The sequence below is a fragment of the Anomaloglossus baeobatrachus genome, chromosome 1 (genome assembly GCF_048569485.1).
Source record: "Anomaloglossus baeobatrachus isolate aAnoBae1 chromosome 1, aAnoBae1.hap1, whole genome shotgun sequence".
NCBI lineage: Eukaryota > Metazoa > Chordata > Amphibia > Anura > Aromobatidae > Anomaloglossus > Anomaloglossus baeobatrachus.
The window spans coordinates 178,660,084-178,673,296 of NC_134353.1; the positions used below are offsets into that span (position 1 = coordinate 178,660,084).

General features: G+C 47.9%; 1 protein-coding gene across 5 annotated transcripts in view; it reads right to left on the minus strand.

Moving 5' to 3' along the window:
* Positions 1–13,213, minus strand: part of CLCN3 (chloride voltage-gated channel 3) — a 132,349-nt gene that overhangs the window by 19,996 nt on the left and 99,140 nt on the right. For all 5 annotated transcript variants that reach the window (XM_075347209.1, XM_075347211.1, XM_075347208.1 and 2 more), the window contains 3 exons: positions 12,000–12,122; positions 8,917–9,123; positions 3,069–3,149 (listed from right to left, as the gene is read on the minus strand). In XM_075347209.1, the coding sequence (XP_075203324.1) occupies positions 3,069–3,149; positions 8,917–9,123; positions 12,000–12,122 (411 nt within the window). The remainder of the gene's footprint in view (positions 1–3,068; positions 3,150–8,916; positions 9,124–11,999; positions 12,123–13,213) is intronic.

Here is a 13,213-nt window from a genome sequence, read left to right on the forward strand (position 1 = left end):
GGCGCAGCTTCCCGAGCCTCAGCATGTCAATTTATGCTGCGGAGATGAGTGTTCTCTGCAGGTAGCATAGAGCTCCACAGCGGCCTGAACCCAAATCGTGGGCTTGGGCAGCTGCGTTCTCCCGTGGACAACACTCACATCTCTGCAGGAGGCTGACACTGTGTACTAGACGCCGTGTCGCTGGATCATGGCCACATAGCCTAAAAGTGAGACATTTGTTGCTACAGCAACATTTTTGTGAAGTACCTGTGGATTCAAAATGCTTACTATACTCCTGAATAAAATCCAGTTTCCAAAATGGAGTCACTTGTGGGGGGTTTCTGCTGTATAGGTAGCCAAGAGGCCCTGCTAATGTGACATGATGCCCGCAATTTATTTCAACTTTTCCAGAATTCAAATGGTGCTCCCTCCATTCCAAGCCCTCCCATTTATCCAAACAGAGGTTTTTGGCCACATGTGGGGTATCCCTGTGCTCATAAGACATTGGATAACAACCTGTGGGGTCCACGGTTTGTTGTTGTCTCTTGAAAAAGTGAGAAATTTGATGCTAAAGAAACAGTTTTGTGAAAAAAATGAAAATTTTCAATATGGCAACCTAAGCTTATCAAATTCTGTGAAGTACTCGTGGATTCAAACTGCTCAATATACACCTAGATAAAAGCCTTGAGGTGTCTTGTTTCCAGAATGAAGTCACTTGTGGGGGACCGCCACTGTTTAGGCACCTCAGGGGCTCTCCAAATGCAACATGGCGTCCGCTATTGATTCCAGACAATTTTGCAGTCAAATGGCACTCCTTCCCTTCCGAGCCCTGCCATGCGCCCAAACAGTTGATTTCCACCACATATAAGGTATCGCCAAACTCAGGAGAAATTGCACAATAAATGTTATGCTGAATTTTTTCCTTTTACTCTTGTAAAAAAAAAAGCTACCTGGTTGAAATAACAATTTTGTGGTAAAATTTTATTTTTTTTTTTTTCATGGCTCAACGTTATAAAATTCTGTGAAGCACCTGAGGGTTCAGGGTACTCACCAAACATCTAGATAAATTCCTTGAGGGGCCTAGTTTCCAAAATGGGGCCACTTGTGCGGGGTTTCTGCTGTTTAGGTACCTTAGGGGACCTCCAAATGCGACATGGTGCCCGCAAACTTTTTCAGCCAAATTTCCTTTCTAAAATTCAAATATTGCTCCTTTCGTTCCAAGCCCTCCCATTTGTCCAAACAAAGGTTTCAGACCACATGTGAGGTATCACCGCACTCATAAAAAAGTGGTTAACAAACCTTGAGGTCAAATTTTTGGAATTACCTCTTGAAAAAGTGAGAAAATTGATGCTAAAGCAACATTTTTGAGAAAATTATTAAAATTTTCAATATGACAACGTAACGTTAACAAAATCTGTGAAGTACCTGTGGATCTAAAATGCTCACTATACCCCTAGATAGAAGCCTTGAGGGGTCTAGTTTTCAAAATGGTATCACTTGTGAGGGATTTCTTCTGTTTAGGTACCTTAGCGGACCTGTAAATGCAACATGGTGCCCGCAATCTATTTCAGCCAAATTTGCTTTCCAAAATTCAAATATTGCTCCTTCTGTTCCGAGCCCTCCCATTTGTCCAAACAGAGGTTTCTGACCACATGTGGGGTATCGGCGCGCTCATAAGAAAGTGGGGAACAAGTTTTGAGGTCCATTTTGTTGTGTTATTTCTTCTAAAAGTGAATAAATTTGGGTTAGAGCAACATTTTTAGGTAAAATTTAATTTTTGCTTTTTTTCATTCCACATTGCTTTTGTTCATGTGAAGCACCTGAAGGGTTAATAAACTTCTTGAATGTGGTTTTGAGTACTTTGGGGGGTGCAGTTTTTAGAATGGTGTCACTTTTGGGTATTTTCTGTCATCTAGGCCTATTGAAGTCACTTCAAATGTGATGTGGTCCCTAAAAAACTGGTTTTGTAAATTTTGATGTAAAAATGAGAAATTGCTGATAAACTTTGAACCCCTCTAACTTCCTAACAAAAAAAAATTTTGTTTCCAAAATTGTGCTGATGTAAAGTAGACATGTGGGAAATGTTATTTATTAACTATTTTGTGTCACAGAAATCTCTGGTTTAACGGTATAAAAATTCAAAAGTTGAAAATTGCTAAATTTTCAAAATTTTTGCCAATATTCAATTTTTTTCATAAATAAACACAAAAAATATTGTCCTAAATTTGGTACTAACATGAAGTCCAATATGTGACGAAAAAACAATCTCAGAATCACCGGGATCCGTTGAAGCGTTCCAGAGTTATAACCTCATGAAGTGACACTGGTCAGAATTGCAAAATTTGGTCTGGTCATTAAGGTGAAAATTAGCTCCGTCACTAAAGGGTTAAATTTTAAAAGGGTTTTCCAGGACATTAATATTGGTGAACTAGGCATTGGTAAGTTGCTCAATATCAAAAATTGGTTGAGATCCAGTTCTCAACCAATGATGTAAGAGGCCATGGCGCTCAAACTGGCACATCTCGATACATGCGTTCTGGCAGGGAATGGTACTTCATCTTTTTGCTGTTCAAGTGTGAGAGTGGTGGTATCGTTCATGCAACGCAATGTATGGAGTTGTGCCAGGTCCATTGCACCACTCTTCAAATCAGGTAATTGTGACAGTGCAGGGACTGAGCCCCTCACCAAACTGGGATGGATTGTCAAAATAAAGTCCCAAAAACCCCTTCTAAGTAATTAACAGGGTCTCCCCACCCCTCCTAAAACATTTATTAGCTCTCTATAAGATATGTGGAAATGTATCACCAATGAGGGTCTGCTGAGACCCCGGACACATACTGATCCCAAAATCAGTGGTTGCCGTGTCCAGTGTCAAAGGAGTGATGGAGAGCATACATTCGCAGTCTATGGGACTGATCTAGACTGTGAAGAGCTCTGCTTCCCTACCTCTGCCAGTCCCATTGTTTCATCACTTTCATAATAACCACGTCTATCAATCCTGTGGTTTCTATGATTTCACCTTGGTGTTGTAATTCCATGCTGAGTGTGTACATGACCCATTTCTGTTACTATAATCTGAAATTTCTTACCTCTTCCAAACTAAAAAGGACACCACCAATAGGCGCTCCAAAGGCTACAGAGACACCAGCCGCTGATGCTGCTGAGAGAACCTGCAAGAGAAACCGGTTACTACCCTCACCAACAATGATACACGCTTCCATTTATTTGGCATGTCAGACCAGGGCATTTTGGGGCAATTTATATGGTCACTTCCCCAATTTCCCAGAAGACCAGTAAAAGGCTGGAAACATTGTCAGATGGATGCAGAGACCATCTAAAATGATAACATTTCCCCCAATACAGTCAGATAACTACAATATGAATGAAGGGAATTTTGTTTACTTACCGTAAATTCCTTTTCTTCTAGCTCCAATTGGGAGACCCAGACAATTGGGGTGTATAGCTTATGCCTCCGGAGGCCACACAAAGTATTACACTAAAAGTGTAAAGCCCCTCCCCTTCAGCCTATACACCCCCCGTACTGCTACGGGCTCATCAGTTTTGGTGCAAAAGCCCGAAGGAGGAAAAAATTATAAACTGGTTTAAAGTAAATTCAATCCGAAGGAATATCTGAGAACTGAAACCATTTAACATGAACAACATGTGTTATACAAAAACAGGGGCGGGTGCTGGGTCTCCCAATTGGAGCTAGAAGAAAAGGAATTTACGGTAAGTAAACAAAATTCCCTTCTTCTTTGTCGCTCCTTATTGGGAGACCCAGACAATTGGGACGTCCAAAAGCAGTCCCTGGGTGGGTAAATAATACCTCATAATAGAGCCGTAACGGCTCCGTCCTACAGGTGGGCAACTGCCGCCTGAAGGACTCGCCTACCTAGGCTGGCATCTGCCGAAGCATAGGTATGCACCTGATAGTGCTTCGTGAAAGTGTGCAGGCTCGACCAGGTAGCTGCCTGACACACCTGCTGAGCCGTAGCCTGGTGTCGCAAGGCCCAGGACGCTCCCACGGCCCTGGTAGAATGGGCCTTCAGTCCTGAGGGAACCGGAAGCCCCGAGGAACGGTAAGCTTCGAGAATTGGTTCCTTGATCCACCGAGCCAGGGTTGACTTGGAAGCTTGTGTCCCTTTACGCTGGCCAGCGACAAGGACAAAGAGTGCATCCGAGCGGCGCAGGGGCGCCGTTCGAGAAATGTAGATCTTGGCGGACGTAGGTTTCCTAGCCTGTCTCATAGTGGCAATGACCTCTTGAGATAATCCTGAAGACGCTAGGATCCAGGACTCAATGGCCACACAGTCAGGTTGAGGGCCGCAGAATTCAGATGGAAAAACGGCCCTTGAGACAGCAAATCTGGTCGGTCTGGCAGTGCCCACCGTTGGCCGACCGTGAGATGCCACAGATCCGGGTACCACGACCTCCTCGGCCAGTCTGGAGCGACGAGGATGACACGGCGGCAGTCGGCCCTGATCTTGCGTAACACTCTGGGCAACAGTGCCAGAGGAGGAAACACATAAGGAAGCCGAAACTGCGACCAATCGTGAACTAAGGCGTCTGCCGCCAGAGCTCTGTGATCTTGAGATCGAGCCATGAATGTTGGGACCTTGTTGTTGTGCCGTGACGCCATTAGGTCGACGTCCGGCATCCCCCAGCGGCAACAGATCTCCTGAAACACGTCCGGGTGAAGGGACCATTCCCCTGCGTCCATGCCCTGGCGACTGAGAAAGTCTGCTTCCCAGTTTTCTACGCCCGGGATGTGAACTGCGGATATGGTGGATGCTGTGGCTTCCACTCACAGCAGAATCCGCCGGACTTCCTGGAAGGCTTGCAGACTGCGTGTCCCACCTTGGTGGTTGATGTAAGCCACCGCTGTGGAGTTGTCCGACTGAATTCGGATCTGCTTGCCTTCCAGCCACTGCTGGAACGCTTTTAGGGCAAGATACACTGCCCTGATCTCCAGAACATTGATCTGAAGTGAGGACTCTTGCTGAGTCCACGTACCCCGAGCCCTGTGGTGGAGAAAAACTGCTCCCCACCCTGACAGACTCGCGTCCGTCGTGACCACCGCCCAGGATGGGGGTAGGAAGGATTTCCCCTTCGATAATGAAGTGGGAAGAACCCACCACCGAAGGGAAGCTTTGGTTGCCTGAGAGAGGGAAACGTTCCTGTCTAGGGACGTCGGCATCCTGTCCCACTTGCGTAGGATGTCCCATTGAAGTGGACGCAGGTGAAACTGCGCGAAAGGGACTGCTTCCATTGCTGCCACCATCTTCCCCAGGAAGTGCATGAGGCGCCTCAAGGGGTGTGACCGACCTTGAAGGAGAGATTGCACCCCTGTCTGTAGTGAACGCTGTTTGTCCAGCGGAAGCTTCACTATCGCTGGAAGAGTATGAAACTCCATGCCAAGATATGTCAGCGATTGGACCGGTGTCAGATTTGACTTTGGAAAATTGATGATCCACCCGAAACTCTGGAGAATCTCCAGAGTAACGTTGAGGCTGTGTTGGCATGCCTCATGAGAGGGTGCCTTGACCAGCAGATCGTCTAAGTAAGGTATCACTGAGTGACCCTGAGAGTGGAGGACCGCAACTACTGTAGCCATGACCTTGGTGAAAAGCCTTGGGGCTGTCGCCAGGCCGAACGGCAGTGCCGCGAACTGAAGGTGTTCGTCTCCTATGGCGAAGCGCAAGAAGCGCTGATGCTCTGGAGCAATTGGTACGTGGAGATAAGCATCCTTGATATCGATCGATGCTAGGAAATCTCCTTGGGACATTGAGGCGATGACGGAGCGGAGGGATTCCATCCGGAACCGCCTGGTCCTTACGTGTTTGTTGAGCAGTTTTAGGTCCAAAACAGGACGGAAGGACCCGTCCTTCTTTGGAACCACAAACAGGTTGGAGTAGAAACCGTGGCCCTGTTGCTGAAGAGGAACCGGGACCACCACTCCTTCTGCCTTCAGAATGCCCACCGCCTGCAGAAGAGCCTCGGCTCGCTCGGGAGGCGGAGATGTTCTGAAGAATCGAGTCGGAGGACGAGAGCTGAACTCTATCCTGTAACCGAGAGACAAAATGTCTCTCACCCAACCGTCTTTTACTTGTGGCAGCCAGGTGTCGCAAAAGCGGGAGAGCCTGCCACCGACCGAGGATGCGGTGTGAGGAGGCCGTAAGTCATGAGGAAGCAGTCTTAGTAGCGGCACCTCCGGCGGTCTTTTTAGGGCGTGATTTAGACCGCCATGCGTCGGAGTTCCTCTGATCCTTCTGAGGCCTTTTGAACGAGGAGAATTGGGACCTGCCCGCACCCCGAAAGGACAGAAACCTCGACTGTCCCCTCCTCTGTTGGGGTGTTTTTGGTTTGGCCTGGGGTAAGGATGTTTCCTTTCCCTTGGATTGTTTGATGATTTCATCCAATCTCTCACCAAACAAACGGTCGCCAGAAAATGGCAATCCAGTTAAGCACTTTTTGGAAGCCGAATCTGCCTTCCATTCCCGCAGCCACAAGGCCCTGCGTATTGCCACCGAATTGTCGGCTGCAACCGCCGTACGGCTCGCAGAGTCCAGGACAGCATTAATAGCGTAGGACGCAAATGCCGACGTTTGAGAGGTTATAGACGCCACCTGCGGCGCAGACGTACGTGTGAGTGCGTCAATTTGCGCCTGACCAGCTGAGATAGCTTGGAGTGCCCATACGGCTGCGAATGCTGGAGCAAAAGACGCGCCGATAGCTTCATAGATGGATTTCAACCAGAGCTCCATCTGTCTCAGTGGCATCCTTGAGTGAAGCTCCATCTTCCACTGCAACTATGGATCTAGCCGCAAGTCTGGAGATTGGAGGATCCACCTTGGGACACTGAGTCCAGCCCTTGACCACGTCAGGGGGGAAAGGGTAACGTGTATCCTTAAGGCGCTTGGAAAAACGCTTATCTGGACAAGCTCGGTGTTTCTGGACTGCCTCTCTGAAGTCAGAGTGGTCCAGAAACATACTCTTTGTACGCTTGGGAAACCTGAAACGGAATTTCTCCTGCTGAGAAGCTGACTCCTCCACTGGAGGAGCTGAGGGAGAAATATCCAACATTTCATTGATGGACGCAATAAGATCATTCACTATGGCGTCCCCATCAGGAGTATCAAGGTTGAGAGCGGCTTCAGGATCAGAATACTGATCAGCTACCTCCGCTTCATCATACAGAGAGTCCTCTCGCTGAGACCCTGAACATTGTGATGATGTCGAGGGGATATCATAGCGAGCTCGCTTAATCGGTCTGGGGCTGCGGTCCGTGTCAGAGACCTCACCCTGGGATCCATGAGACACCCCGGGAGGACATTGCTGTTCCAACTGAGGGGGACCAGGGGGCAATGATTCCACAGTGCCCCTGGCTTGAGATGCCGGCCTGGACTGCAAGGCTTCTAATATCTTAGCCATAGTCTCAGAAAGTCTTTCAGTAAAAACTGCAAACTCCGTCCCTGTCACCTGGACAGTGTTAACAGGTGGTTCTCCCTGGGCCGCCCTTAGCAGAGGCTCCGGCTGAGAAAGTGCCACAGGGGCCGAGCATTGCACACAATGAGGGTCAGTGGAACCTGCCGGCAGTATAGCCGTACATGCTGCACAGGCAGCATAGTAAGTCTGTGCTTTGGCACCCTTGCTATTTGTGGACGACATGCTGTTGTCTCCTCTGAGCAATACAGGAGGGTATATAGACAAAAATCAACAGTGCACCATACAGTGTAAAGTATAGTCTATAATCATATAATCTATAAGTACACTTCTGCACTAGTGTGGCCAGCACCACAGGTGCTGCTTACCGCCTGCGCAAAGCGGTTGTGTGGGCACCAGAAATCCTGCCTGGGTCTCCCTGAGCTTGTCTCTCCTCTCCAGCGTTAGCAGAGCGGAGAGGAATGGCTGCCGGCGTCCTGAGGAGAGGAGGGAGCCGTGGGCGTGACCCAGAAAAGTGCGGGAACTGGTGCCCCACTGTGCAGAGTGAGGGGGGTGGAGTATGCAAAGCATGCTCCAGCCCTCAGTGCTGCCGTCCTGTACAGCGTCCCGCCCTTCCCCTGACTGGCAGGCCTGGGGGCGGGAAGAAAACGAGACTAGGCCGCAAAAGCCGGGGACTCGAGTTATAAGCGCGGCCGCCGTATAAGCGCGGTCGGCGCGGAAGTCCCCGGCGCACTAACAGTCCCAGCCGCGCCGCAGTGATAACCATGGCAGCAGCGGTCAGCGCGGCAGTCCCCCTACACGAACACACTCAGCGACGCTGCAGTGTGTAAAGGCACAAACGCAGTCAGCGCTGCTGTCCCCGGTGCACTAGCACACCCAGCAATGCTGGAGTGTTGCTGTGCGCGGTCCCCACGGGGACACAGAGTACCTCAAAGTAGCAGGGCCATGTCCCTGAACGATACTCGGCTCCTATCCAGCATGGTCCTCAGGAGCTGTGGATGGAGCACGGTCTCCTGTGCCTGGAGACCGAAAGGATCCCACTTCACCCAGAGCCCTAATTGAGGGATGGGGAAGGAAAGCAGCATGTGGGCTCCAGCCTCCGTACCCGCAATGGATACCTCAACCTTAACAACACCGCCGACAAGAGTGGGGTGAGAAGGGAGCATGCTGGGGGCCCTGTTATGGGCCCTCTTTTCTTCCATCCGACATAGTCAGCAGCTGCTGCTGACTAAGCTGTGGAGCTATGCGTGCATGTCTGACCTCCTTCGCACAAAGCATAAAAACTGATGAGCCCGTAGCAGTACGGGGGGTGTATAGGCTGAAGGGGAGGGGCTTTACACTTTTAGTGTAATACTTTGTGTGGCCTCCGGAGGCATAAGCTATACACCCAATTGTCTGGGTCTCCCAATAAGGAGCGACAAAGAAACATGTATTTTCCTGGAGCCCTTTAATGCGTGTCCTCTACCCATCATCAGTGTACAGGACATCACTCACCTCCCTTTTTTTTGCTTCATTTGTGCTGTATTTGGGAAAGAGGTAGGAAAATATATTTCCACAGCAACAAGCTACATGCACCAAGGGTCCTTCCTTCCCTAAGCTGAGGCCTGAAGCCACGGCCAGTACCAGGGTGACCGTTTTGATCAGTAAAGTCCATTTCCCCAAATAACCTCTGATGATGAAGCCACTTAAAATGGTTTTAATCTGTAAAATATAAGAATAATGCAAAGCGTAAAACAAAGTGTTGACATTTATGAATCTGAAGTTACATTTGGCCCCTTTATTAAAGGAGTTGTTTGGCGTTCTGATGAAAGTCTGCAGTCACTATGTGATCGCAGAATTCTGAGTCCTTACAGTATGCCCACTGCGAGATGTTAGGATTATCTGGTGTCTGTAGCAAGACCAAGCAGTCACGTGACTACGATATGCAGATTTCAACCACATTCCCACAAGACCCGCACGGCCTCGCTGAATTCATTTGTGGCTGCAAATATGCATCTCGCAAACTTGCAAACTGCACAGTTTTGTCGCAGACACTGGACAATCCTGACAGTGTGCACTGAGCGCACTGTGAGGATTCAGAAGTCTGCAGTTACAGAGTGACTGTACATTTTACAAAAGACCAAACAAACCCCTTTAACCGCTTCATTTACACTATACTGAAATACTGTGATAAACAAGTGATCAAAGGATTTCAAGTTGAAGACTGTGATATCGCAGGACATAGAACAAGTGATCAAAGGATTTCACGGTGTGAAAATCGGAGTGAGTGGGATGCGATAAAACATCACATTTCACTTGGACCAATATTACCTATGTATCAGCACCCATGAGCGATTATGTTCTCAGCCCTAATCAGACCGAGAAAACAATCTCAACTTGCTGCGACTGTAATGTGATCCAGGTTTCTTTCGCACCCATTCAAGTCTATGGGGTGAGAGAAAAATCGCACTGCACTCGCAGAACAGCGGTGTACCGTGAGTGCAGGGCGAGAATGGCAATAGCCGGCAACGGAGGAGAGAGATAAATCCCTCCCTCTCCTCCTCAGCGCTGGCCCGCTCCCTGCAGCTGAGGTCCGATCGCATAATCAGACCTCAGTCGCAGTGACACTCGCATGACACTCGGCTCCTGCTGTGCTGCCTGCATGAGCCGAGTGTCATGCGAGGATCGCATTAGACCCCCGTGTGGCCCTGGCCTTAAGAGGACCAAAAAAAAAAAAAAAATGTAAAAAATATAAATCAGTCATCAAAATATCATATGTATGCCAAGTTAATATCAATAAAACAGGTCGTCATACAGAAATACAAGCCCTTACACGACTCCAATAACGAAAATATAAAAGCATCTTGGGTCTCAGAAAATGGCGACAAACACAATTATTTGTGTACCATTGCAATCCATTACAAGTTTGGTATAGTCATATTCATACTGATCTGAACACTGCTTTGCCAGGTCACTGCTACCATGAAAGTGGAACTGCATTTTTTTCACCATTTCATAAATGCACAAATTTTTCACAACTCCTCAGTACATTAAATGGTAAAATTATGCAATTCAAAACTACAACTTGTCCTGCAAAAATCAAGCCCTCACATAGCTCTGCAGATGGAGAAATAGTTATGGCCTTTGGAATGGCAACCTCACCATTGTACAGCAGAGTGATTACTATCTGCAGATATTACTAGTGTATGCTTAGCTATGACTATACTGTGCATGTGGCAAATGGGATCAGAGTTCATAGTCTCATAACACCTACTGTAATATCACTGCCCGCAACCATGAGAGAGAATAGTGCTGCGCACACAGTAGCAGCGTACATAGTCCCTTGTGTTACATAGTATTACTAGGATCAATAGTCCACCCCTAATCATTTATCTAATGAGGATTGTGAATTCTATGGGCTCGGTTCACCAAGAACAGTGTTAATCATGTCGGTCTGGGTGAGGAGAAGGGCTTGAGACAAACGCTCACGATTCAAGAAGAGGCGTGTGCCGCAGAAGAGGCGTGTGCCGCAGAAGAGGCGTGTGCCGCAGAAGAGGCGTGTGCCGCAGAAGAGGCGTGTGCCGCAGAAGAGGCGTGTGCCGCAGAAGAGGCGTGTGCCGCAGAAGAGGCGTGTGCCGCAGAAGAGGCGTATACCGTAGAAGAGGTGTATACCGTAGAAGAGGTGTACCCCCTGCGCCACTGGAGTAAGATTTGTGGCATAGTGAACGCCGCCGTTCATCATGAATCTGACAAGTGGCCGTCACAATGTTTTTGTCCCATTTCTGCCCACTTTGTTGGCGCAGGGGAAAAAAAAAATGGCACAAGAACAACAAAAGTCTCATTATTTTAGTGGAGCCTCAAGTTGCAACCAAATTATGTGACTTCACATTTTTTTACACCAGAATACAGGCATAAAAACGTTGATGAATCTGTCCCCGATTCTGTTATGCACTACTCTGTTATATACGGGTCCTTGTTACAAAATGTAGCAACAGAATCCCTAGACTTGAGCAGTATTTCTACTAAGAAGGACTCACTAAAGGACAGATCTGGGGATTCTCTGGTGTCTGCGGCGAGACCAGTAAGTCACATGACTGCAAATGTGCGATTTGCATACTTCCAGCCATATTCCGATTAGACAAGTCAGGCCTTGTTCAATTCTTTTGTGGCTGGATGTGTGCAAATCACATACAAAAGGGACGTGACTGCTCAGTTTCTCCACAGACACTGAAGAATCCTGGCAGTGTGCAGGGAGCGTGCTGTGAGGATTCAGAAGTCTGTAGCAACAGGACGACTGCAGACTTTTAGCAAAAGACCGGATACCCTTTAATCCCATGGCGCAAACGGATGCAAGTGTACATCCCCAGCAGGGTCCACATGGTAAGGACGTCCACTGGCATCCGTATGTGCAGAGTGGGATCGGGAGCAGAGCAAGCTCCACATTGCATCTTCTGATGAAAGTCTGCATTCACACGGGGGGAAAAGAAAATATGAATAAAACATTACTCGTAAATTAGCAAATCAGTTCTACTACAGATTTACAGGAAAGAACGCACATCATACAGACACGGGGAAGATCAGGACCCGATCATACGCACCTCTGGAATTCCTGAGCCACAAGCATACGGAGCAAAGACTTTTACCAGGCTGACCGCTAAGAAGGCAAAACTCAGAGCCCAGAAGATGTACATTATGTAGTTCATTATGTATGAGCCAGGGCCCTGCAAAGAGAAAACAACATCACAAGTGTTCAACTGCTGCAATAATAATGTGGAAGTGTGAGATGATTTACTGCAATGTGTGCGACCGAGAGGACACGACAAATCGATGCGTGCGGCCAGGGCGGGACAGGACACACTGATGTGTGCGAGCGGTGGGGGGATGACACGACACACTGATGCGTGCGGCTGGGGGACAACACGCTGTGTGCGACCAGGAGGGGACATCACACACTAATGTGTGCGACAGGGGGGACACGACACACTGTAATATGTGTTATAGGATGGATGACCCAGAAATGTGTGATATGGTAAGACATTTTGATAACACACTGTATATCAGGGCTTATCCTTTCTAAATTAAATGTTTGAAATTCAGACCAAATATGAACTTTGCTTTAAGGCTACATGCGCACACTGCAGTTTTTTCTGCACACAAACTGCAACCAAAGCTGCACCTTGACACAGAGCCTGGAAATGTAAAAAAAAAAATAAATAAATAAAATTGTAGGTGCACTTTTGTTAATGCGTTTTTTTAAAGGAGAAACAAAATATAAATAGGGTAGGCTAAAGGATAGATAGCGAGAAAGAAAGAACGGAATAGCTCAATAGAGGGATAGCTAGCTTGGCCAGATTTTTTTTTTTTTTATAAAAACAACGACATGGAGTCCCCCTCCCCCCCCCCCCCCATTTTTCATATCCAGCACAGGTACAGCAGCAGCTGCAACTCTCAGCAGTCTGTTGTGTACCTTGGCTGATTATGAAAACTTGAAGGGATCCCACACTTTTTTTTTTTTAGTATTAAAAAAAATGACACGGGGTCCCCCCCATTTTTCTGAAACCAGACAAGGTACAGCAGACAACTGGGGGCTGATATTATTAGGGTGGGAAGGGCTATGGTATGGTTATTTGGCCCTTTCCAACCTAACAGCAGCAGCCCACAGCCGCCCCAGAAGTGGCGCATCCATAAGATGCACCAATTCTGGCACTGGACCCAGCTCTTCCCGTTGCCCTGGTGCAGTGGCAATCGGGGTAATAAGAAGTTAATAACAGCCCACAGCTGCCACTAAAGCCAAGATTAGTAATGGCAGGCA